Raw genomic sequence first — 25,263 nt, forward strand, 5'->3', positions numbered from 1 at the left:
GGGGGGGGTCAGTTTCATCCAGGAGTCATAGCTGGTTAGTGTTTTATGCTGAGAAGTTCAAACAACGCTCTTGTAAAATTCTTTTTTTTTCTCAAGATTTAAAAGCAAACTTTGAAAATAATTTTTCAACATTTCAAAAAAGCTAATATAACTTGGAGATATCTATTACACCAAAAGTTCATGCAGTGTTTTTTCATATATTATATTTCTGTCGCAGAATAGGCAAAGCCCTTGGATTTTTTAGTGAGCAGTGCATAGAATCTGTTCATGCCGATTTCAAAACAACCCAGGCCAAATATAAAGTAGCTTATACAAATGCTATGTATCCTGAAAATTTATTAAAAGCAGTTCGAGAATACAACTCTTGTCACGTTTGAAATTGCATAATAGACATAAAAAATGAACTTTATTTGTTTCTATAAATTTTTATAAATAATTAAATATAATTTTGTTATATTAATGGATATATTTTGTACAAAATATATATATAATAATAATCACTGTAAAATTATTATAACTGTTAAATTTAATTTAAAAAACTGTTTTGAAAATTAATGTGCATATAATTAAATTATTTCGTAATTAATTTATAATCATTCAGTTTTTTAAGAGATTTATGTAGAAAAATTAGTAATAATTCAACATTATGTGCGTTTTCATATAATTATATCATTATGAAACGATACTAGTATAGTTAAATGAATACAATAAATATAATTTTTGTAGTAAATTATTTAAGTTTGACAATTTGATATTTTTAAATTTCAAATGCACTTTTTTCGAAACGATCCGAAGGAAATTGTTTAAATTCGGCACACATCCTTCATTGTAATGTAATAATCGATTCCCGTTCAAATATTTGTGGTGAAATTTTTTATCATTAAACCCATGTTCAGGCACACCGTTGACATCGAAACAAAACAAAATTTTCCCGTCGGCAGATGCCCTACTAATGCATCTGTTTATTAAATTCGTTTAAAAAATCATAAGATTAATCAATTAATTATGAATTTTGCTAAACTTTGCTTATAATATAAACAATTATAATCATAAGAGAAATTTTATTATATACTACTGTTTTGTTTAAAAATTTGTTTATACACATTTTTTTCTACATTTTCTAATATTGGAATATCCTTAACTAATGTAACTCTATGCAACTAAAGCGATTTCAACCATTTTTCTGTTATTGACGAGCACGAGATACGTCAAATAGAAGAAATGGCCATTTTTTTCGTCATATTTGTTGATTTATAAAAAAATTGAAAACTTACTTAAAAAATCAAGCTCAATAACTCTCTTAGAAATCTTATTAGCTTTTTTTCAAATTTGTTTGTCCAAATCGGTGAATATTTGTGGGCTGTACGTTATTTTGAACCAAAAAAGTCATTTTTTTATTCTGTCAAAATTTGAATTTTCGATTTTTCAAGAAAATTCAAAAGATTAATGTTAATCTTGCAGATCATTAAAAAGGAAACATTTTTCTTCTGACTTTTATTCATATCGTGCGTTATTTGGCTTAAAATGTTGATTTTCGTGTGTTTTTTGGAATTTGTAAATGCTATAACTCTGGTAAATTTTGGTTTTATAAAAAAAAATGCATTGGGATAAATTGTTCGTCTGTTTGAATATTATGAAGATCCGTACAGAAAATTGTTGAATTTTGAAAAAAGTGGTCTCAAAAATTTTCAAATACGCTCACTTTTTGAATTTGTATCCAAAATGGCTGTCTAACGAACTTGGCCTTTATTTTAGGACACTAAAAGAGTATACCAAAGGCCAATCCATTCTGCCAATTTTTTCGAAAGTTATCGTGCTCACAAACTAAAAAACTACAGACACACACACACAGACAGACACATTTGTAAAAACCTGTTTTTCGGATTCAGGGGGTCTCAAAACGGGGGGCGGAGGTCAAATTTCACACATATCTAATACCTTTTCTTGATGAGAATGTAATGAGTATTATCAACGAAACAGTTTAATCTTACACCAAAGACATTAATTTTAAAATAAAATGATGATTTTTTAATAAAAAAATTAATATAAATATTCAACCAAATACTTATTTTTATCCGAAAGCAATGTTAACCAAAAATGGTATAGTTACATTTTCAAACAAAGAGTTGAATTTTCAACAAAAAATGATATTTAACAAAGCAATAGGATTTTTAATTAATCGAGATGAATTTCGAACAAAAAATACGATAGTAAACTTTTCAAGAGAAAAGAGGATAATATGGCAAAGAGTGTGAAGTCTGAATTAATATGAAAGTAATTTGGAAACTTATTAATTGATTATAGAACTGTATCGCTTATCATCAAGAAACGTACTAAACGTTTTCTAAATTCGTAACACGTTACTTCCACTTCCCCTTCTCAAATTGGAAACATTTTGGTTAACAGAGTCAGTAATATTATAATTCTTTTCAGCACAAAGATGATCCATTATTCGCTGAATTTCTCGAAAGCCATTCCACTAATGCAGATAAAAAATTGTGGAGTAATGAAGCTCAAACTTTGCTTAATGAAATTAAGGAAAGTAGCGAAAGTGGGAGTGAATCTGATAAAGACTATTCGAAGGAAGTCGGGGAAAAAAAGGATGAGAAAAAACTTGATTTCGAGGTTGGATACATTTTCTATTGTACAAGTTTGCAGTGAATTTAAAATTAACATTCCTATTCACCAATTAATTTTTTAGACTTTCCAAACTCTGAAGAAAGCAAAAGAAAGTAAAAAACAACCAGTCAAATTCTTTACTGTTAAAGTTCGTGGTTTGAGTTACAATCACAAGAAAAAGGATTTAAAGCAGTTTTTCAAACCCTTAAAGGCAAAGTCGATTCGTGTGCCTCAAAAAATTAAAGGAATCGCTTACGTGGGGTTTAAAACTGAAAAACTTATGAAGCAAGCTTTGAGTAAACATAAAAGTTTTTTAGGTAAATGGACAATTTGTGTTCTAAGAGTCAATTAAAAATTCTAAATCAATTCTTCGTCTGCATATTTTAATTCAACTATCATTTCTTTCAGATGGAAAACAAATATTTGTAGCCAAATATGAACAAAAAGAGGGTCAAGAGGTGGAGAATTGTGGTCATAAAAGTGACATCAGATGGAAAAAACAGGCGGATGCTCTCGCAGATGAAGAAAGCATCGCAGAGTCTGGAAGAATGTTTCTTAGAAATTTATCCTATGTGACAAATGAAGATGATGTTAGAAAACTTTTTGAAAAATATGGTACTTTACAAAACTCTTGTTTAATTTAAAGATTTTTAACTATAATGATTTATAAATTTACCTTTTTCCTCCAGGTGATTTGACTGAAGTTAACTTACCTATAGACAAAAATACCAGAAAACCGAAAGGATTCGGAACTGTGACATTCATGCTGCCAGAGCACGCAATAAAAGCTTATTCGGAATTGGATGGCTCCATTTTAAATGGAAGAATGCTTCATATTTTACCTGGAAAAGCAAAACAATCTCCTGAGGACTTACTTGACAATGGTTTGTTAAATTAAATTACTGGAGAATCACGTTTTTAAGTTGAAAGTTCATTTTTTTGGTAATATTTTCCAGGTATAATTTTTGACGAATTTATGATAAATCATGTTTTTTTCTAGTTTCTAGGAATTCAGTTAAAATTACAATATATTCTTAAATATTTTTGCACGATAGATTAATTAAATAATAGTAAAAACATAATTAACCATTTCTTCAATTTGTCTCTAAATCCATGAATTTGAATAATAATTTAAACCAATTTCTATTTTATCTACTTATACTTAAAATAATGTGGTTACTGTAATAAATTCAATTTAAACCGCTTTAACTTCCTAACTTTTCAAATAGAAATTTGGTTTTTCAAAAGTATTGATGGATTTTTAACCAAATAGTGGAATTTTTAACAAAAAAGATTAATTTTATATCAAAAAGAGGATTTTTCAAAAAAATACATTAATTCTCAATCGAGCAGTTGAATTTATAACTGAAAAAGATCAATTTTCAAACAAATAGCTCTATTTTGAACTAAGAAAGACGGAATAGTTATAGACACAAATGGAATAGTTAAATTTTCAGTTAAAAAAAAAAAAATTTCCACCTGAAAAAAGCAATTTTATTTTTAGAACAAATTTAATTAAACCTTTAACCAAGTAATCTTATTTTCAACCAAAAAGATGAATTAATGACTAAAATTATCCATATTTAATTTCATTACTTGAATTTTTAAGCCAAAAATGAATTTTCAAATGAAATTATCAGTCATTAACTGGAATAGTTGATTTTTAACCAGGAAGATGACTTTTCAACAGAGAAAATTAATGTTCACCAAAGAAGACGAATTTTATAGAAAATGGGTGAATTTTTAATTAAAAAAAAAATCAACCAAAAATTCAATAGTTTTTGTATTCAAAAATTAGTATTTAACCAGATAAATGAATTTTCAACTAAAAGGATATAATATTCAATTATAATAATTGCATTTTTCGGTAAAAAACTAATTTGCAACAAAAACGAAACTAATTTTTCTTAAATAGTCACATTTTCAACTAAAATAATGAATCTTCAGCTGGTATGGTAGAATTTGAAACCAAAAACTTGAATTATCAACTAAAATGATGCGCCTTTAATTAGAATTATTAAATTTAAGAAACAAAAAATAATAATAATTTCCTACCCAAAAGATTAATTTCTACAAAAAAAAACTCAAAACTTTCAACAAAATAGTTTAAGTTACAACTGGAATAGTTAAATTTTTAGTGAGAAAAAGTATTTTTCAAACTATTTATTTGTAACATTTTGTCTAGTTAAAACCGTAACATAAAAAAATAAAATAATTGTTCCTAGATAAAGAAAACGAATTTTATAGAAAATCGATAATTATTAATTAAAAAAAAAAATTCAAGCAAAAATTAAATAGTTTTTCTAGTAAAAAATGAGTGTTTAACCAAAGAGATGAATTTTCAACTAAAGGATATAATATTCAATTGGAATAGTTGCATTTTCCGGTAAAAAACAACTAATTTGCAAAAAAAACGAAACTAATTTTTCTTAAATAGTCACATTTTCAAACTGATGAATTTTCAACTAAAATAAGGAATCTTCAGCTGGAATAGTTGAATTCGAAACCAAAAATTTGAACTATCAACCAAAATGATGCGTCTTTAACTAAAATTATTAAATTTCAAAACAAAAATAATTTTCTACCCAAAAGAGTAATTTCTACCAAAAAAAAACTCAATATTTTCAAGAAAATAGTTAAAGTTACAACTGGAATAGTTAAATTTTCAGTGAAAAAGATTCATTTTCAGCCCAAAAAAAAAACAAATTTGAACAAAATAGCTCATTTTTTAACCAAGAATGTGAATTTTTAAATAAGATGATGCATCTTTTACAACAAAATAATCTTTAACAAAAGAGTAACTCTCAACCAAGTAATTAAATCTTCATTTCAAAAATATGAATTTGGAACAAAAAATGTATCAGTTGTTATTTCAACAAAAGAAGATGTACATTTTTGATAAAAAATAATGGAATTAAACCAGAAAGACCGAATCCTTAACAAAATACGTGAATTTATAAACAGATACTTGAATTTTTAACTAAAAAAGGTTCAATTCTTAATCATAAACAGAACAGTTGAATTTTCAATAAAATATTTCAATACCGTAATAGAAAGCTACTTTTAAAAATGAAGAATCATTATTATTCAGTTCAATATTGCAATTGAAACAAAATTAAGTACGCTTTCGAGAAAATTCCCTGACATTTCCAGGGTTTTCCAGGTAAATAAAAATTCCCTGATAATTACAGGTTTTCCAGATAGGGTACACACCCTGATTTAACAAATTTTAAAAATGAAGTGAAATTTCTGTGTTTCTTGAGAATTCTTCATAAGGTTCAGTTAATTTATTGTATTTTGTTTATCAGAGAATTTGAGTTACAAAGAGAAAAAGGAATTAAAGACAAAAGCGACTGCTGGATCGTCCCACAATTGGAATTCTCTCTTCTTGGGAACTGACGCCGTTGCTGAAGCGATGGCTGCAACTTACAATACTACAAAAGAAAAAGTACTTTTCTAAGAGTTTAAAATTATCTGCGAGATAAAATTTATATTATATATTCATTAAAACTGTATACTCTCGGTTATAAAGTATATTATCAATTCTAGATTCTTGAAGACGGATCGAAAGGAATAAGTACGGCAGTGCGACTCGCTTTAGGAGAAACCCAATTAGTAGAGACCACCAAAAAATTTTTAGAGGAAAATGGAGTCTGTATAGATGCTTTCAACCAGGTATATAAACATATTGCATTAACTAATTATTTACGTGTATCATAAACAGGGTTGCTACAGGTCAGTGAATTCCAGAAAGTCAGGGAATTTATAACTGGTCAGGGAAAGTCACGAAATATCAGGGAATACCTGCCAGAGTCAGAGAATTTTCGATAGACTGAAGTTGGAGTTAATTCAATTCTTTTTTGGAAAATTCAACAGTTTAGTTAAAAAGTCATTACTTTTGATTGAAAGTTCAACTGGTTTTTTTTAATGTTCTATTTTTGCAGAGATTGCATTTTTTTGTAAAAAAATGATAACTGGTTCGTTGAAAATTAATACGTTTTGATTAAGGATTCGTATGTTTATGGTTGAAATATCAAATATTGCATTTTGTCTTGAAAATTAAAGTACTTGATCAATTGATTCAATTTATCTTTTTGGTTGAAAATTATATGTTTTTGCATTGCATTTTTTCCAACTGAAAATTTAACTATACAACTTTTTGTTCAAATTCAATTATCTCGGTAGAAAGATCATCTGTTTGGTTAAAATTGTAACTATTTCGTTTAAACTTTATTTTATTTGGTTGAAAATGAATGATTTTACTGAAAAATTTAACTATTCTATTTTATGTTGAAAAATTATCTGTTTTAGGTGAAAATTCAACTATTTGTTTGAAATTTAATCTTTTTGATTACAGATTCATTTCTTTGGATAAAAATGTAACTGTTTTGTTGAAAATTCATTTTCTTGGTTAAAAATGTAACTATTTCGTTTAAAATGTATTTCATTTGGTTGAAGATTAATTATTTTATTATAAGTTTAACTATTCTAAGTGGAAAATTTATCCGTTTTAGTTGAAATTCAACTATTTGATGAAATTTAATCTGTTTGGTTCAAAATTCATTTCTTTGGTTGAAAATTTAACTGTTTTGTTGAAAATTCATTTTCTTGGTTAAAAATGTAACTATTTCGTTTAAAATGTATTTTACTCGGTTGAAGATTGATTATTTTACTGAAAATTTAACTATTCTATTTTACGTTGAAAAATTATCTGTTTTAGGTGAAAATTCAACTATTTGTTTGAAATTTAATCTTTTTGATTAAAAATTCATTTCTTCGGATGAAAATGTAACTATTTTGTTGAAAATTCATTTTCTTGGTTAAAAATGTAACTATTTCGTTTAAAATGTATTTTATTTGGTTGAAAATGAATGATTTTACTGAAAAATTTAACTATTCTATTTTAAGTGGAAAAATTATCTGTTTTAGGTGAAAATTCAACTATTTGTTTGAAATTTAATCTTTTTGATTAAAAATTCATTTCTTCGGATGAAAATGTAACTATTTTGTTGAAAATTCATTTTCTTGGTTAAAAATGTAACTATTTCGTTTAAAATGTATTTTATTTGGTTGAAGATTAATTATTTTATTGCAAGTTTAACTATTCTATTTTAAGTGGAAAATTTATCCGTTTTAGTTGAAATTCAACTATTTGATGAAATTTAATCAGTTTGGTTCAAAATTCATTTCTTTGGTTGAAAATTTAACTGTTTTGTTGAAAATTCATTTTCTTGGTTAAAAATGTAACTATTTCGTTTAAAATGTATTTTACTTGGCTGAAGATTGATTATTTTACTGAAAATTTAACTATTCTTTTTTACGTTGAAAAATTATCTGTTTTAGGTGAAAATTCAACTATTTGTTTGAAATTTAATCTTTTTGATTAAAAATACATTTCTTCGGATGAAAATTTAACTATTTTGTTGAAAATTTATCTGTTTTGTTAAAATTGTGACTATTTCGTTGAAAGTTTATTTTATTTGTTCGAAAATGAATGATTTTACTGAAAATATAACTATTCTATTTTATGTTGAAAAATTATCTGTTTTAGGTGAAAATTCAACTATTTGGTTGAAATTTAATCATTTTGATTAAAAATTCAGTTCTTTGGTTGAAAATTTGACTATTTTGTTGAAAATTCATTTGTTTTAAAAATGTAACTATTTCGTTTAAAGTGTATTGTATTTGGTTGAAGATTAATTATTTTATTGCAAGTTTAACAATTATATTTTAAGTGAAAAATTTATCCGTTTAACTTGAAAATTCAACTATTTTGTTGGAAATTCATCTTTGTGGTTGAAGTTTCATTACTTTAGTTCAAACTTTAACTTTTTTTGGAAAATTAGTTTCTTTTATTGGTTATTAAAAATTTATTTTTCCAACTGAAAATTTAATTGCTTTCTATTTTTGGTTGAAAATGTATCTTTTGTCGTTGAAAATTGATGTATTTTGTTGGAATTATCTTTTTTTTTTTGGTAGAAAATTATTATTTTGAGTTGAAAATTCAGCCTTTCACCTAACAATTTATTTTTTTTTTTGATAATTTATGTTTTTAAATAAAAATTGAACTATTGTATTTTTGGTTGAAAATTTAGCTTTTATTGTTGAAAATTTATGTGCTTTGTTGGAATTTTGTCTTTTTTGGTAGATTGTTATTATTTTGGGTTGATAATTCAAGCTTTTACATACAAATTCATTTTTTTTGCTTGAGAATTTATTTTTCTACACTGTAAAAAAAATATATTGAATTTTACATCTCTGGTGGATGTAAATAAAAGGACCCTCGTGTATCGCAGTAACTTTACGAATCTGTTGTGATATTCCAATTCGGCCGATAATTTTAAATGCGAAAATGTAAAATTCATTATGTGAAAAAATAAAATAAAATTTATCTGGGCGAGAGGTTTCGAACACTCGAAACCTCAAACTTCGTACAATTTCATGGAGATTGAAGAAACGCATGCCGGACACGTTACCACTTACCTAAAACACATAAGATGCTTTGGGTTTTTTTTATGTTTAAATATTCCGTAAAAAAATGAAATATACGTTTTGAATAACCGCATTTTTTCCGTTCCAATAGCAAAAAATGTAAAAGACAAAATAGGAATAGCTCGAATTCGGTCTACTTTGTGTGAAAGCTATCAAAAAAGTTAAACATAACTGTCAATTTCCTCGCATTAAAAATAAAAATGCTCCAAACTTGAAGGATGAAGGCATCGATAAACAACGAACACGAGAGACGCTCTCGTATTCACATATTATTTGATTAATTATTCCAAATTTTAAGTTAATTATAAATCAAAATTTTTACAGTTTCCGCCAGGGTAAAATTAAAGATCTTTGGTAAAATTAAAAATCTCAATGTAATTTTCAATCACTGGAAAGTGATTTTACCGACGCATGGTATTTTTACACGCTGCGACTGAATTTTCCCTTCTGAATGTAAAGTTCGTACGAGGGAATGTGTAATTTTATTTTTATCGAGTGTGTAATATTACACTGCTGTTCGAGGGTACTTTTATTTACAACGCTAGAGGATGTAATTTCACATATTTTGTAAAATCACACAGTGAAGTGTGTGATATTTACAATGATACAATATTTAATTTTCCGAAACTTTGTAATTTTACACAAATCTTTTTTTACAGTGTAAATAAAAATTTAACTATTCTGTTTTCGGTTAAAAATTTATCTTTTGTAGTGAAAAATTCATGTATTTTGTTGGAATTTTGTCTTTTTTTGTTAGAAAATTGTTGTTTTGGGTTCAAAATTCAACCATTTGATTAAAAATTCTTTTTTTTTGTTTGGTTGAAGTATTATCAATTCAGTTAAAATAAAAAATTTATTTCTCTAACTGCAGAATTATCTTCCATTTTTTTGTAGAAAATTTATATTTTTATAGAAATTTAACTGTCTTGGTTTGAAATTCACATGTTTGGTTCAAAATTTAACTATTTCGTGAAAAAATAATTTTATTTGGTTGACAATTCTATTTTAGATTAAAAATTAATTTGTGTTGTGGTTTTAACTGTCTTGTTTAAAATTCGTTTTTTTTTAAACAAACATTTTTGTTGAAATTGCATGTATCCTTGAAAATTTGTCTTTCTGTTACAAAATTAATCGTTTGGGTTGATAATTGAGTTTTTTTGGTATGAATATTTATGATTAAATTTAAAAATTAATGTCTAGGTGAAAATTCATTTATTTGATTAAAAATTCATCTGTTTAATACACTTAGTTTGGTGTAAGAATTAAATTCTTTTTGGTAGAAATTCATGTTTTTGGGTTTAAAATTTAACTTTTTTTGTTCAAAAGTTTTATTTTCGGGTCGAAAAATCTACATATTGAATGTTTTTTTTTCTTTATTGACTGAAAAACACTCTTGATTGAAAATTCAACTCTTGTTCAAAATTTCTCTTTTTGGTTTGAAAACTAGTCTGCATTGGTTGAGTATTGAACTAATTTGATTGAAAAATCGTATTTTTTGGTGGAATTATGAACTACTATACTTTTTGTTAAAAATTAATTTTTTATCGAAGATTCATCACTGATTGAAAATGTTACTATTTTATTACAATTTCTTTTTTTCTTGGTTGAAAGTCAATTGATTTAACTGAAAATTTATTTCTTCCATTTTTGGTTCAAAAGTTATATTTTTGAGTTAAATGCAACTGTTTGGATGAAAATTCGTATATTTTAAGTATGTCTTACGTAATTTTTGAACGACCCCTTATAAAGTTATGTACGACTGTTGTCACTAAAAGTGTTCAAAATAAATTAAAGAACAAAAATTATGTTTGGATTAGCATTATTGATGTCCTGGGTGTAAGGATGCTTTTATACGTAAAATAAAAATTTTAAACGGTCAGAGAAAATGAAAACTTGGTCAGGGAATTTCAAAATTTGCGATTTTGTAGCAACTCTGTAAAATTATCTTACATATAAGCCTTACATAATAATTAAACAATGTATTAAAGCCTCCAAAAAAGAGATCAAAGACTGTGATCCTCGTCAAGAATTTACCGGCGCAAACGAGACAAGAGGAAATTTTAGAGATTTTTTCGCCACATGGAGAAGTTGGACGTGTCGTTATGCCGCCAGCAGGAATCTCAGGTTAAATATTATTTATATTTTCATTTCTTTGATTATATATTTAAATTAATTTTTTTCAATTAATATAATTTCTACAGCAATTGTCGAATTCTTTGAACCGTCCGAGGCTCGAAAAGCATTTACGAAATTGGCTTACTCGAAATTTAAGAACTTACCACTCTACTTGGAATGGGCACCAAATAATAGTTTCACTTCTTCTGAAAAGGTCGATACTGGTTCCGAAAAATCAAAGAAAGGGGGTAAAGCCCAGAATGGGACAGATGAAGTGAAAGAAGAAAATGAAACTAAAGTAGAGAAAATAGAAGAGGAAGATGATGAAGATGATGAGGAGCCTGAACCTGACACAACTTTATTTGTAAAGAATTTGAACTTTTCAACAGTGGACGAGGACCTGAAAAAGGTATTTAATTAATTATAAATTGGTGTTTTTATTTCTATATTCGAATATATGTTAAATTTAACAAGAAAATATTGCACGCAGCATTTCAGTCGGTGTGGTCCACTTCACTATGCAACGGTTGCTATGAAAAAAGATCCGAACAATCTCAGCGCAAAGTTATCAATGGGGTATGGATTTGTGAGATATAAATATAAAGTTCATACAGATCGAGCTTTGAAAGAATTACAAATGACAAACTTGGATGGGAAAACACTAGAGCTGAAAAGATCAGAAAGAACATTGCAGTAAGTAAAACTAAATTGTAAAAAGAAATTAAATTGAAGTAAATTAGATTTTTTAATCATTCAATATTTTTGATAAATAGGACTGATGTGCAGTCAGCGAAGAAAAGTTCAAAGGTCACTCCGCAAACAGGAACTAAAATTTTAGTAAGGAATATACCATTTCAAGCAAACGCTAATGAAGTTACTCAGTTGTTCAAGTAAGAAATTATTTTTATAAAAATAATGCACTCATAATAACTACTACCAGAGACTATTTATAATTTAAATTTTGTAGGGTATTTGGTGATTTGAAAGCTGTGAGACTGCCAAAAAAATTGGTTGGGGATGAAAAGCACAGGGGATTTGCTTTCGTCGAGTATTCCACTAAAAAAGATGCAAAAGTATGTCAAATTTTCGAAATTATTCGTTACTTGCCCCATTTTTAGTTAAAAAGTATACTGTCACTTAAGAGAATAAAAGATACAAAAATCTAATATTAAACACAAGCTGTGGCTTTTAATTAAAACATTCAAAATGTTTAAGAAGTTGTTTTATAAAACATTCAACTTACCGAGTATCGTAATGTATACAAAATTATTATAATCCATATTAATAAAGTTGGATTCATTCTGTCTGTCCGTTCATATGAAGTTTTTTGCACTTTAATTCGTTTTGAATTCTTTCGGAATTTTTTTATTAGAGTTGCAGTTGATATTTAAAATAGTTACAAAATTAACATTTCAAACATTTGTTGTTTATCATAATTTCACACAAATTGTTTTCGCAAAAAAAATACATACATATGTATAAGGCTTTGAAACTAATCAATTTTAATGTGGAATAATTATAAACTTAAAACGTTCCGAATTTCAATTTTAAGTACAACTACATAATTTTAAATTAAAAGCATTCTAAAAGTCGTAGAATTTCAATTTAAAAACCTTCAACATTGAACAGTATTTCAATCTAAAATGTTCAAAATTGTATAATTTCCAATCAAAAGTTTTCAAAATTGAAGAATTGAAAGCGTTAGTTCATATAATTAACTAAATTTAATTAAAAATTTAAGACTTAAATCACCATCCAAAGTTTATAATCCTTGCTTGTCGAACAAGGAAAAATATGTCCTCATTCTTCGGAACTAGTTGGCAATTCCCAAAAAATAAAAATTGTATCCTGAAATTAAAAATCGGATTTTCAATCTTTGTCCAATCTATTCCACACTTAAGGAAACAAAAAAATATTCTTGTTCCATTTTCTGGGAACCTGAAAACATTTTCTGATCGAATTTTTCAGGCTTCAATTCAAAATTAATGTATCTGGGAAGCATGTATATTTTTTATGTTTGAAAATTCGAGTTTTGCCTTTTCTAAAAAATCGTAAAAATGGCATTCATATCATATAAATTCGCTGAGTGACGTTAATTTGATTTTATCATTAAATATGTTTGAATTTGAGATTAAACTGGACTTAACCTGTGTAACGAAGGTTTTACTGGTTTGAATATAGTTTGGATCAGAGTTTCATCGGGTGTTCTATTTTTTAAATATATTTCAAACTGATTTTGAACAGGTTTTCAACAAATTCCGACTTGATTGGATATTTGAATTATATTTCATAGGATATTTGAAATTAATTTTAAACTGATTTTAAAGAGATTAAAGAACTTTGTGTACGGACGAGAGGCACAGTAAACTTTTCATTTCGTTCTTAATATTTCGTCTGGAACAGGTGTCAGTAAGTCTGAAATAAATGTACATTTGATAATTAAAATAACTCTTTATCAATTTTAATTTCTTATCAGGTGGCTTTCAAAGCTCTGTGCCAAAGTACTCATTTGTACGGTCGGCGTTTGGCTCTCGAATGGGCGCAAAAAGAAGAGGGAATCGAGGACATCAGGAAACGAACAGTGAAACATTTTCATGCAGGTAGTTGAGAAATAAAATAAAAATGTTAAATACAAAAACATTAAAATATTCCAAAACTGTACATTATTTTACATTATTTTAAATCTATTTCAGAAAAATCTGACAAGCGGTCGAAGAAAGGAAAGGTTGATCTTGAATCTCTAGGCCTCGAAGAGAAGAAAGAAGAGGAAATGTAAAATCTGTAATGTCCATTTTCCTGAGGAATTTGCTGAAATCTTACTGATTGGATAAAAAAATTTTATTTAAATATCTCGTAACAGTCATATGTATAAGAATTCCATATAATGTATTGAGATTTGTCACATGAAGATTCAACTGACCAAGAAAAACAGTAATAGTAATATTTTGTAAATATCGACTATATTCTGTAAATGGCAGACATTTATATAAAGAGCGATCGTTGGCTGTGGAGGAAAAACCAATCAGATTTAAAGTTGAATATAAAAATTATTTTAAAAGAGGAACTGGAAAGAATCTATCTACCTAGATTTCAAAATGAGTCACAAACGTTTTTAACGTTTTCCCTCGAGCTCTGTATCGAGTATCAACAATTATGAAACACATTGTAAGAATAATTTAATTTTTAATTAAAAATGATGCTAATAAACATAGTTATATATTTAATTAAATTCTACTCAATTTGATTCTAAAATTCGTTTGAAGCAACAAACTTAAATGTAGTCTGAGTTCAACTTAAGTTATCATTGCCAACTAAATTCCATTTAAATACATCACCAACTCTTGTGAAATGAGTATTTATACTTTTTCAGAACAATCTTTTAAAAAAATCTAGCAAATATATATTACACGCGTACGTTCACCACATAACTTGAAACTTATTCCCAACACGTTTCTGCGAGGCGCAGACCTTGTCGCTGTTCCCGGTAGGCCGAAATTATTTTATTATTTTCCGTTAGAAGAGGTGAACTTCGTGAGCCCTGGTTGATTTTAATCCACTAATTCTCAGAAACTCACGCAGTAAGGGCGACAACCAGCAGAATATATTCAGCACCACATTCACGCTCGCGGAGGCAGTCAGCTGCCGAAAAACACTGCTTCATTTGTATTAAAACAAAGCTGTTGCTGATAAAAACCGTCGCTATCACGTATGAAGGTTTTTTCCTTTTCTCTTGAATCGCTCCTCTAGATATCCCGGAATCTGAAATAGTTTAAGAAGATTGGAATTACAGCTCGTCTCAATTATTAGGGTGTCGAACGAGCAGACCGAAAAACAGCATTTTACTTTCTGGGAAAAAGGTGGGAATTTGCATTAGGAACAGAATTTAAGAAGAAAAATTAGAAAAGAAGTTTGACATAAATATTAAGTTTCTTTAACTTTTAAAAACAGGTTCAAATTTGAGGTCTGGGTACAAGATAAGGTCTTGATAACATTTCGAGAAATTCTTGCGACTTTTATTTTAAATACACCTTTGAATACTTTCAGGCTGAAATTTATATTTTTATGTTTCGAACTCGTAAATGAATTTATAATTTTTATCGTTCTAATTTTTAACTACTCAAATTTTAACTCTTTTTATCTTAAAATATGAAATAGGTGAATTATTATTAACCTTTTAATTTGAAGCTATACACATTTTTGCAATTCCAAATACAGAGTTTTCTCTGAAATCATAACATTGAAAATGGTGCATTTTGAAATGTTTCCAAGATAAACATGTTTTATTTTGAACAAAAGCCAAATTCAAAAGCCATACAACCAAATTACTGTATAAAGAATAAAAAATTTCGACGCCTCAAAATTAAAAGCCTTGAAAATTGTTCAATTTTAAATTGAAAATGTCGATGAAATATTCCAAATGGAAACGCTACAAATTGATTAATCTATGGTTTCGAATTTAAATTGTTTAACATTGTAGACATTCAAATTTAAAATCTTGATAGTTGAAAAAATTTCAATGATAAACCGTTCAAGATAATTAATAGCGCTAAAGGTTGAGATTTGTTATTATAATTCTTTTAGAGTTGGACAATTTTATTTCAAATTCTAAATTTTGTTACTTGAACTTTAAATTGAAACCATTTCAAATTAAAAAATTCCTTTTTAAGACTATTTTAAGGTCAAGCGGTTTATTTTTTATTTTTATTTTTTTTATTGTTAAAAGGACATGAGCATACTATTTAGACAAATAGATCAATCGTTTAAAATAAGCAGTTTGCAGAATCGACACCCTGGTTATCACTCAACTCAAAAATTAATAAGAATATTAGAAAAAAGCAAAACGAGTCCCTTCCTGATGGTCTTCAACGCCACACTTTATTAGCATAAAAATAAGGATTCTCCCAACTCTAATAACGACCAGTACACTTTGTTATTCTTATCGTTATGCGCAGTTAACAAATTGTGTTATACACAAATATTAGTAACAATCAGTCAGAGTCAAGGGAGATATATATACAAGCTTCAAAAAGTACACTTTTTAAAAAAATCTAACCGTTAACTCTAACAGTTTTTCCACAGATCGCGTTAATAATAAAAATAAAAACTTAAAAAAGCAGGTTATTATAAACCAAATTCACCTCCACCAATCGTGAATTATTATCGCTACAGTTTCTCTATGACATAATTTCTGCAACGACTTTCTGTTGATTGCAGTTAAAACAGTAGAAAAATACAGTAGAAAAGAAAAAAATATATACAGGCGAAATATTGTAGTAAGCTCAGGTACTTGCATTGATAATTGTACAATAATTATGATTATCGGTTATAGACTGTCGCAAACAGGAAGACATCTTACGATATCAGGCCGTAGAAAAAAGTAAGCCTCAATGTACACAGACATGTTAACTAATTTTGCCAAGTTTAATCTACAATTAGTGACACACTCGATGTAAACATCGTTCAGAGTTTCGAGGTGACTCTCAATTCTATTTGAGGAAACTCTAATTAATTACGAGATAATTCCAATATTGTCATTCGCACTATGTTGAGCACAAAATTACAAATTCATCATTGTTCTTGACAAGTCTCGATAGTGATAATTTCCTCGAATGTTTCCATGCATAGAGGGAATTTTTTCAGAGAGAAAGACAAGCGCGATCTACATGCTAGATTTCGATGGGAGTGAAAAGCTTTTTTCCTCACACTGATGGTACAAGTTGGGTAGAAAAATTTACATTCAAATATACAAGTGACGACAGATAGCTTCAATAGATCTAGCATTCAAACTGACAGGTTGCACTAGACTAAAAAAAAATTGTTTGCTATTTTTCTGAAGGAAAAAGTCGTATTAGATCTTAACTGCCTCTACCTTTGGTTTTGGTCGATGCGTGTCGACGGCTTCAATTGGAAGACGAATATTTTCCACCTTGCAACCATAAGCCACTGGAGTTAATTTTATTATCGTGTGCAGTGGCACTTGCAGGTATGGCAGTTCATCTGAAATGAGAAGGGAAGTTCATTTAGTCAAGCCACTACTTTAATTCGCAATATTTGCTATTTTTAAGCATTAAAACTAACAAAAAATACCAAAATATAAATTTGCAATTATAACATAATATCATTTAAAAGTTTTCAAATTATAAAATAGCTCAATTATAAAGCATCAGTTTTAATTTGAAAGTTCTTTACATTTAAAGTTTATTCAAATTTGAAACTATTGAATGGTAATGGAAATTTAACAGAAACCAAACTAAATCCAAAGCTAATTTATAACCATGAAATTGCAAATAAATCCAAAAGTCTGCAGTTATCCACATTCGACTAAAATCTGACAGTAAGTTTATTTTATAAAGAAATCAATTATCATACAGAAATTGGACAATAATTAATTTGAAAAGAATTTTTGATTTCCTAATTTGAAAACAATCCTTATTATATATTTACAAAACTTTTAGAACAAACGAACTGATAAGCCATACAATTGAAAAGCATCCAAAATAGAAAAGATCCACAAGTCTGAAGCATTAAAGTAAAAGTAATCTTGTTTTGAAAAAAATTATAAATTTGATAGAGACGAGGGTTTGAAACATTTACAATTAATGGTTTGAGATCTGAGAATTTAAGCGAACTGAAGTCAATGTTGAAACAAGTCTAAATTCTCCAAACAGGAGTGCGGAAAAACTTAATTTTCAAAATTCCCGGATTTTCCTCTAGTCTGTTTTTCATTTTTATTCAATAACAAAATATTACTTCTCTGCCAATAAATATGAATTTGCAATAAAAAATACGAGGTTTCAACAAATCATATGAATTTTCGATCACAAAACAGGCTTTTTAACGAAATAGTTGACTTTTTAACCCGAAGAAAATATTTTTAACAAAAAAGTTCCTTTTCTATCTACAAAGAATAATTCTCAATCAAATCAAACAATATTTAACTTGAACAACATACAATTGTATTATCCACTAAGTAGTTGAATTTTCAACCCGGAAATTTGAATTTTCAATAAAAATTTAATCGTTGCATTTTCATAAAAAAATGAAATTTCTACCAATAAAAATTAATTTTTAAACCAAAAAGCCGAAAATTCAAAGATTAATTTTCTGCACAAAAGGTGAACTTTCAACAAAAATCATATATTTTAAAATAAATAGTCTAATTTTCAACCAAAGAGACACATTTTCAATTAATATTATTGATTTTCAATAAATAAAGTTTCTTTAGTGTAGAAGGAAAAAAATGTATCCAAATTGTTGAACTTTCAAGCTATAAAAAGATTTGTCTGTAAAACAGTTGAATCTTTAACCCGAAAACTTGAAGTTTCAACAGAAAAGTTTATTTTCAACCAAACAGATGCATTTTTAACCAAATAAGAGAAAATTTCCAACCAAGAGGATTAGTTTTTTTTTCAAAAAAGACGAATTTTAAGGTAAAAAAAAAAATCAACAACAAATGGAAAAGTAAAAACATTTATTTTACCAAAGTGGTGTAACCTTCAACCAAGTAGTTCCATGTATAAATTTTTAATGAATAAAGTAATAGTAGAAATTTTAACCAAAAGATTTTTTTATTTTAAATAAAAACCAGTTTAATTCAACCAACAAATACTATTTTTCAACTAAATAGTTGAATCCTCAACCAAAGAAGATTAATTTTCAACCAGAGTTGCATTTTTAATAAAAAAAATAAATGAAATTTCTACTATAACAGGCACAATTTTAAACCAAAAAGAGGACTTTTCAACCAAAAAAGATTTTAGCTGAATTTGAAACACCAAAACATGAATTTTCAACAAAATGTTAATTTTCAACCAAATAATAAAATTATTAACCAAAAATATATCTTCAGAAGGAAGTAACTGCAAAAAAAAAATAGAAATAAAAATAGAAGGCATATAAATTATTGACCATAATCTTAATATTGTCACATTTTCAACATAGAATCTTTTAAATTAAAATCTGTTTCATAATTAAAATGTTTTTTATTTCAAATTTATTATCCTGAGCTGGTATTTGAAGTGCCTCTTATAGAAACTTCCTAAATTTTGCAAGATTTTTAAAATTCAATTTTGAATAACCGCATTTTTTCTGTTCTAATAGCAGAAAATATAAAAGGCAAAATAGGAATAGCTCGGATTCGGTCTACTTTGTGTGAAAGCTGTCAAAAAAGTTGAACATAGCTGTCAATTTCCTCGCATTAAAAATAAAAATGCTCCAAAATTGAAGAATGAAGGCATCGATAAACAACGAACACGAGAGACGCTCTCGTATTCACATATTATTTGATTAATTATTCCAAATTTTAAGTTAATTATAAATCAAAATTTTTACAGTTTCCGCCAGGGTAAAATTAAAGATCTTTGGTAAAATTAAAAATCTCGATGTAATTTTCAATCACTGGAAAGTGATTTTACCGACGCATGGTATTTTTACACGCTGCGACTGAATTTTTTTTTTCTGAATGTAAAATTCGTACGAGGGAATGTGCAATTTTATTTTTATCGAGTGTGTAATATTACACTGCTGTTCGAGGGTCCTTTTATTTACATCGTTATAAGATGTAATTTCACATACTTTTGCAAAATCACACAGTGAAGTGTGTGATATTTACAATGATACAATATTTAATTTTCCGAAACTTTGTAATTTTACACAAATCTTTTTTTACAGTGTAGGAATGAGGTCTTTGAAATATGAAAAACAAGCGAATAAATATTGCTCAGTGTTAAAAAGCACCAACATTTGAAAACAAATCTAGGCAAAGGAATCCACTGATAGAAAAAGTGTTTGATAGGAGTTAAAATAAAGGCAATTCGAGGCTTTATTAGTCACTTTTTATGTGCCTATTGTTCTTCTCTGACCTTTCTTTTCAATACCAAGATCACTTCTATTTTCGTAAAAATGTTTTCCATTTTCCCTATTTTCTTCTGCAATAGGGTCTGTGAAGCCTGTAAATATTTAAAGTCGCAGTTTTTCAATTATTCTCTCAATTTCTTATTGAAATAAAATATTCTAAGCAGAAAGAAATAGTAATACATTCAATATTGTTGGTGGATGTTTCTACACTTAAAAAATTTGTTTAATGATTTGTTTCTAATCTTTCAAATTTGAATGTTATTAAATCTAATTAAATTTGAATTTTCCAAATGTGAGTCTTATAATGTATAGATTATTTTATCAATTAATTTTCGCTTCATCAAATGTTTTTAAAAAATAAAATACAACTTTTCTTAATTTTTAAGTATTAATTCTTCTTGATCAGAGGCTTTTAATATGTTAGTAGATAGTGGATACTTTATTCCTCGACATTTCAAAGTTATTACTTAACCTTGCACGATTAAAAACTTTTCTTTTCAATCCAGATATTTAATTTCTACCTCTTGAAATGTAGAAAGATTGACGACACCAACTTTGATCAAGTATCCGAGCTTTACACTCATAAACCTGCTATAAACATTTTCTTATCTACTTCCGCTCTCATTCAATAAAGCCAATGCCGAATTATGCAATGTTGGTATATTTAATCACTGTAAGACGAGAGCTTTTTATTTAAATAGGTATTGAGCAATAAATTCTAAATATAGAAACATAAATTACGATCGAACAAATGTAGAGATTGGAAAGAGATCAAACAAAATTTCCACTGACCTGCACTTTTGTCCAAAAAGTACGCAAGTAAACATCGCAACACAGCCTGGTGACTGACGACCAGGACGTTTCCTTGTCTTTCAAGCTCCATGATGACCGGTTCCAATCGAGCCACTAAATCTTCGTAGCTTTCCCCTCTCGGATATCGATATGAAAACTTGTTTTGGTCCCTTGCTGCAAAGTCTCCGGGATATTTCTCCTCGATTTCTTCGTACGTCATCTCTTCACAGATGCCCTGAAATTTAACAAATTTATCATTGCTTTTTGCAAATACACAAATTTAATCAAATGCAATCCCAAATTGTGCAAGCTTTTTTGGATTTTTTAGATTCAGCCCTCAATATATCCACCTCTTTTTTCAATTTCTCAAAGCTACCATCTTAAATTATTCAACATCAAATGCTTGAAAATTTTCAAGTAAATAAAATAACAACTTTTATTTCAGAAAAAAAAATATTGATAATCATTTTTTGTTCTTTTCTTGAACTTCCAACATTTTTCCAGTCATTTAAATGCTTAAATTCAGGATTTGAAAACAAGACAATTCGAAATACTATGAACAAATTTTCAAATTGACTAATCTAATCCGAAACACTACTGAAGCATGTAAATACTTGAAATTTGAAATTGTAAGTACAAGATTGAGTTATTCAATTTTGAAATGGACTCGTTTATGAATGTTCAATCTAAAATTATTCAATTTTTAACTTTTTCATTTCGAGTATTCAAAATTTAAGCGTTTCAATTGAAAAATGTACCATTGTCAACAATTTTAATTTTTAAACGTACGGGTTTTAATGCTCAAATTATGCACTATTGAAGAACTTGAGCCTCATTTAAATTTTAGTTGACCAATTTTCGAAATTTAAATCTTAATCTGTTTCCATTTTGAATGTCGTGAATTTATAATCTTTCAAGATTATTAAGAAGGTTTTAATTTTTTAATTGTAATTAAAATTTCAGTACACAAATATTGAATTTCCTAATCCAAAACTGTTTCAACTGAAATGCTGTTTATTTTTAATAATTGTAACTTTCAATTTGAAACAAAATTTTAAGATTTAGATCATTTAAATTCAATATTATTCAATTGAAAACGTTATTAGTTAAAAATTAATTCATTTATAAAGTAAGAAACTGAAATTATTATATTTTAAACAGAAAAAAAAATAATAAACTGATTACTAAATATTAAACTTTTAGCGTCTACGTTCAAATCTGAAATGAACTGATTTTCTTTCTGAACTAATAATAATTTGGTAGTTAACGTTCCTAATTGAAGAATTAACAACATTTAAAAATATTTGTGTATAATTATTTAACTGCAATGTTTCTGATAATTTTTACTTTCAACAGTGCGACTTTGACACAAAATTTTTACTTTCGCATCAATATTTTATAATAATAAAACGAAATTCATTACATTTAAGTTTAAAATAATTTTTTGAATTACAAATTTGTTATTAAAGAAAAGGAAGAACCAATGTCTTATCAAATGTACATCTTAAAATTTTTGTAATGAATTTTTTAACTAATATGTTGTTTAACAACTTAGTATTTTTACTGTAGTATAAATGTTTTCATCAAATTCAAGTCATAGTAAATTATTTTTAAAGAATACTTGAAGAATTAAGTATGCGACTACAATTTTTTTTGTATTTATACTCATTTGCCTGAAGAAATTTTACTTTCACAGAAATAATTTATAATGATAACAGAAAATTCAATATATTTTATTAATAATAAAAAATTTAATTAAATTAAAATATGAAAACGTTATATAATTTCAAAACTGCGATATTAATAAAAAAATAATATTTGCAATTGTAAATTGCGTCCCTACCATAAATTATGTATTTTTACAGATTTAATAAAATGCAATGATAAAGGTCCCCATTGTGAGACGTTTGCTTGATAAATTATATGCAATTGGATAGACTTTTCTTCTGAAACAAAGAATTATAAAAATTCTTAGTCAAAAATGAAATTTACTTTCTCAATTCCCGGTTTTTTCCTGGCCCAGTGAAGACCCTGCAAAGTGGACCAGTTTTTTAAATAACATTTTTTTTTTACTCACAGCATCAATTTCGTTAAGAGCCTTCCACCTTTCCTGTGGAGCTTTGACGTCGGTTGCTGTTTGAATAGTTCGTTTCAGCCAACTGGTCCAAACTCGCAGGCCCTGAATGTCCTGCTCAACAATATAATCAGATAATGCTTTAGCATAAAGTCTGCCTCTATCGCTAAGATCCGAATCACCACCGATTCTGCTATCCAAATTCATCACGCTCTCGCCGTGCCTCGTGAGATAAATTGTGCGAGGTACAATGTGAATATTCATTAAATAATAAACTATTCTGCTCTGTATGTGGCCCTCATGCTTGTGAACAAGAACCTTTTCGCCGGTGTTGTAGATCTTCATGAAGGAAAGATCGCTCTCGTGAATTTCATCTAAGGGTTGATATTTCTCCTGGTAATGCTCGATGCGTTGCATGAAATCTGCCAAGACCTCTTCCTTGTTCATATTTGCATAATCTGGACTGCTCACCTTGACCTGAAATCCGGAAAATAAACCATCTACATAAAATGCTGATTGTGCACCTTTTTGGTTTCTGGACTTTGTCGCGTCTTCCTAATCTTTTGTGTGATATTTTCCCAGTGCTTTTGAAAGATAGTGGGTATTTTTTTGACTGAGGATTAAGGTTCACAAATCATAATCTGTTTATATCTCTTGCTTTTATGTACAAAACTTTAGGGATTATTAATCATGCCATTCTAATTCTCATTTATCAGATGGAATGAAACAACATTTTTTGTTATAAAAGTAGATGAGAGGTATAAACTTGGATATGAAGGCAATAAAACAGTTTACTTGTTTCTAGCACGTTTAATTTATCTATTCTCATAATTTAATATAATTGTAACTGATTTGAAATACCATAACGCTCATTATTCGGAATCACATGTTAAATAACAAAAATTTAGTTGAGAAAACCATGTTATTAAAAATATCTAATCAAAATCAACTAATCAACGGATTACGAAAAATTGCTTTTACTATTTTTTCAAATCACGTAACAAAGTTTCAATGTCAGAGTTATACAGACTTCTATTTTATTCAATCGATATAACAAATTAAAATAAATAAAGAAAATCACGATTCCTTTAGAATGTGATAAAAAAAATGATCGATTTAGTAGAATCAAAATGATTTTAAATTATGATTCCAAATCTCAACACTTGAAAATTTAAATATATAGGTATATTTATTTGGCGCGTTTCAATTTTTTATTCAAAGCTGAGTTCTCTAGATTAAAATTACTTTGGCTTGAATGATCCAAATTAATTGAAATTAAAAATTGATATTTTAAATTCTTTATTCTATATTCTATATTCTTAAAATATTCAACTCTTACGTTTTTTCAGTCCTGAAAAGTTGCGCTGGTTTAAGAATTTAAGAGATTTTTTTATTTTTGATGAAAACTTTGATTTGTTCTAAACAAGGCATGACTTGTTGACAAGTTTATGTAAGATTAGCGATTAAAGATTTTCGTTCGCTTTGGAAACAAATTGTAATTTTGATTCAATTCCCATCATTGAAAGCTTACTTTGTTTCTTTAAATATTTTCTGAAATTATATTTGAATACATTTTATTTAAAATAAGCTGTATATAAGCTAACTAGGTAGATACTGTAGAATGGGTCGAAAAATTCTGGAATTCGAAATCGCTCAACGCGAAAAAATAGCGTATCTGGACCCTTAAAAATTATAATTACTTTTGAATTGACAAATATGCAGCTTCGTTACCCATGCTCGAAAAAATGTTTTGTTTGCAGGGTTTAAAGATTTTCAAAAGTTTAAATTTTTTTATATTCCTGGAAGTCTTTCCAATTTTTAGCGTATTATAAGTAACCACTTCCTAAGAAATAATTCTCATTTAATTCACCCCCTTTTTGGAAAAAACTTTCTAGTGATAAAAATGCACTAGGAAAAAAATCGTTAAGACCCATGAATCGAAATTCGAAATGCAGCGAATTTTTAAATTTTCGATTTTGGTATTTAATGAAATTATGTTTATAACATGTGTTTTAACAGTTCTTCTGTGCAGGTTTGGATTTTTCAGCATAGAAATAAACTATAAAAAATTCTATTAAACACCGCAAATTCTGAAAATTTGCAATAATTCTAATTTCGATTACTTGACCTTGCAGATCTTTGTTCTTGTGTATTTTTATACTAAAAATATCTAGCTTCAGCAAATTTTAAACTAAAAGTTATAAAGATCAGTTCAATAAATACCTACCAAAATCTGAATTAAAAAAATTGGCTTTATTTTCAGTTTCGATTCCTAGGCCTTAATCATTTTTCTGTTAGTTATTTTTTGTTACTGA

General features: G+C 27.4%; 2 protein-coding genes across 4 annotated transcripts in view; one reads left to right on the forward strand and one right to left on the reverse strand.

Moving 5' to 3' along the window:
* Positions 1–14,290, forward strand: part of LOC117168555 (probable RNA-binding protein 19) — a 16,327-nt gene extending 2,037 nt beyond the window's left edge. The window contains exons 4-16 of the mRNA XM_033354296.1: positions 2,434–2,625; positions 2,702–2,936; positions 3,028–3,234; positions 3,309–3,503; positions 5,928–6,067; positions 6,169–6,294; positions 11,100–11,235; positions 11,313–11,635; positions 11,717–11,919; positions 12,000–12,116; positions 12,194–12,299; positions 13,703–13,826; positions 13,920–14,290. Of these exons, the coding sequence (XP_033210187.1) occupies positions 2,434–2,625; positions 2,702–2,936; positions 3,028–3,234; positions 3,309–3,503; positions 5,928–6,067; positions 6,169–6,294; positions 11,100–11,235; positions 11,313–11,635; positions 11,717–11,919; positions 12,000–12,116; positions 12,194–12,299; positions 13,703–13,826; positions 13,920–14,002 (2,187 nt within the window). The 3' untranslated portion in view covers positions 14,003–14,290. The remainder of the gene's footprint in view (positions 1–2,433; positions 2,626–2,701; positions 2,937–3,027; positions 3,235–3,308; positions 3,504–5,927; positions 6,068–6,168; positions 6,295–11,099; positions 11,236–11,312; positions 11,636–11,716; positions 11,920–11,999; positions 12,117–12,193; positions 12,300–13,702; positions 13,827–13,919) is intronic.
* Positions 14,051–25,263, reverse strand: part of LOC117168556 (6-phosphofructo-2-kinase/fructose-2,6-bisphosphatase 1-like) — a 19,315-nt gene continuing 8,102 nt past the window's right edge. For 2 of the 3 annotated variants that reach the window (XM_033354298.1, XM_033354300.1), the window contains exons 3-7: positions 22,952–23,425; positions 20,875–21,109; positions 20,088–20,174; positions 17,096–17,223; positions 14,051–14,985 (exon numbers count right to left, since the gene is read on the reverse strand). In XM_033354298.1, the coding sequence (XP_033210189.1) occupies positions 14,929–14,985; positions 17,096–17,223; positions 20,088–20,174; positions 20,875–21,109; positions 22,952–23,425 (981 nt within the window). In that variant the 3' untranslated portion in view covers positions 14,051–14,928. The remainder of the gene's footprint in view (positions 14,986–17,095; positions 17,224–20,087; positions 20,175–20,874; positions 21,110–22,951; positions 23,426–25,263) is intronic. The other variant, XM_033354299.1, reaches the window with a different exon arrangement.

Source organism: Belonocnema kinseyi, chromosome 2, assembly GCF_010883055.1.
Source record: "Belonocnema kinseyi isolate 2016_QV_RU_SX_M_011 chromosome 2, B_treatae_v1, whole genome shotgun sequence".
NCBI classification, from domain to species: domain Eukaryota; kingdom Metazoa; phylum Arthropoda; class Insecta; order Hymenoptera; family Cynipidae; genus Belonocnema; species Belonocnema kinseyi.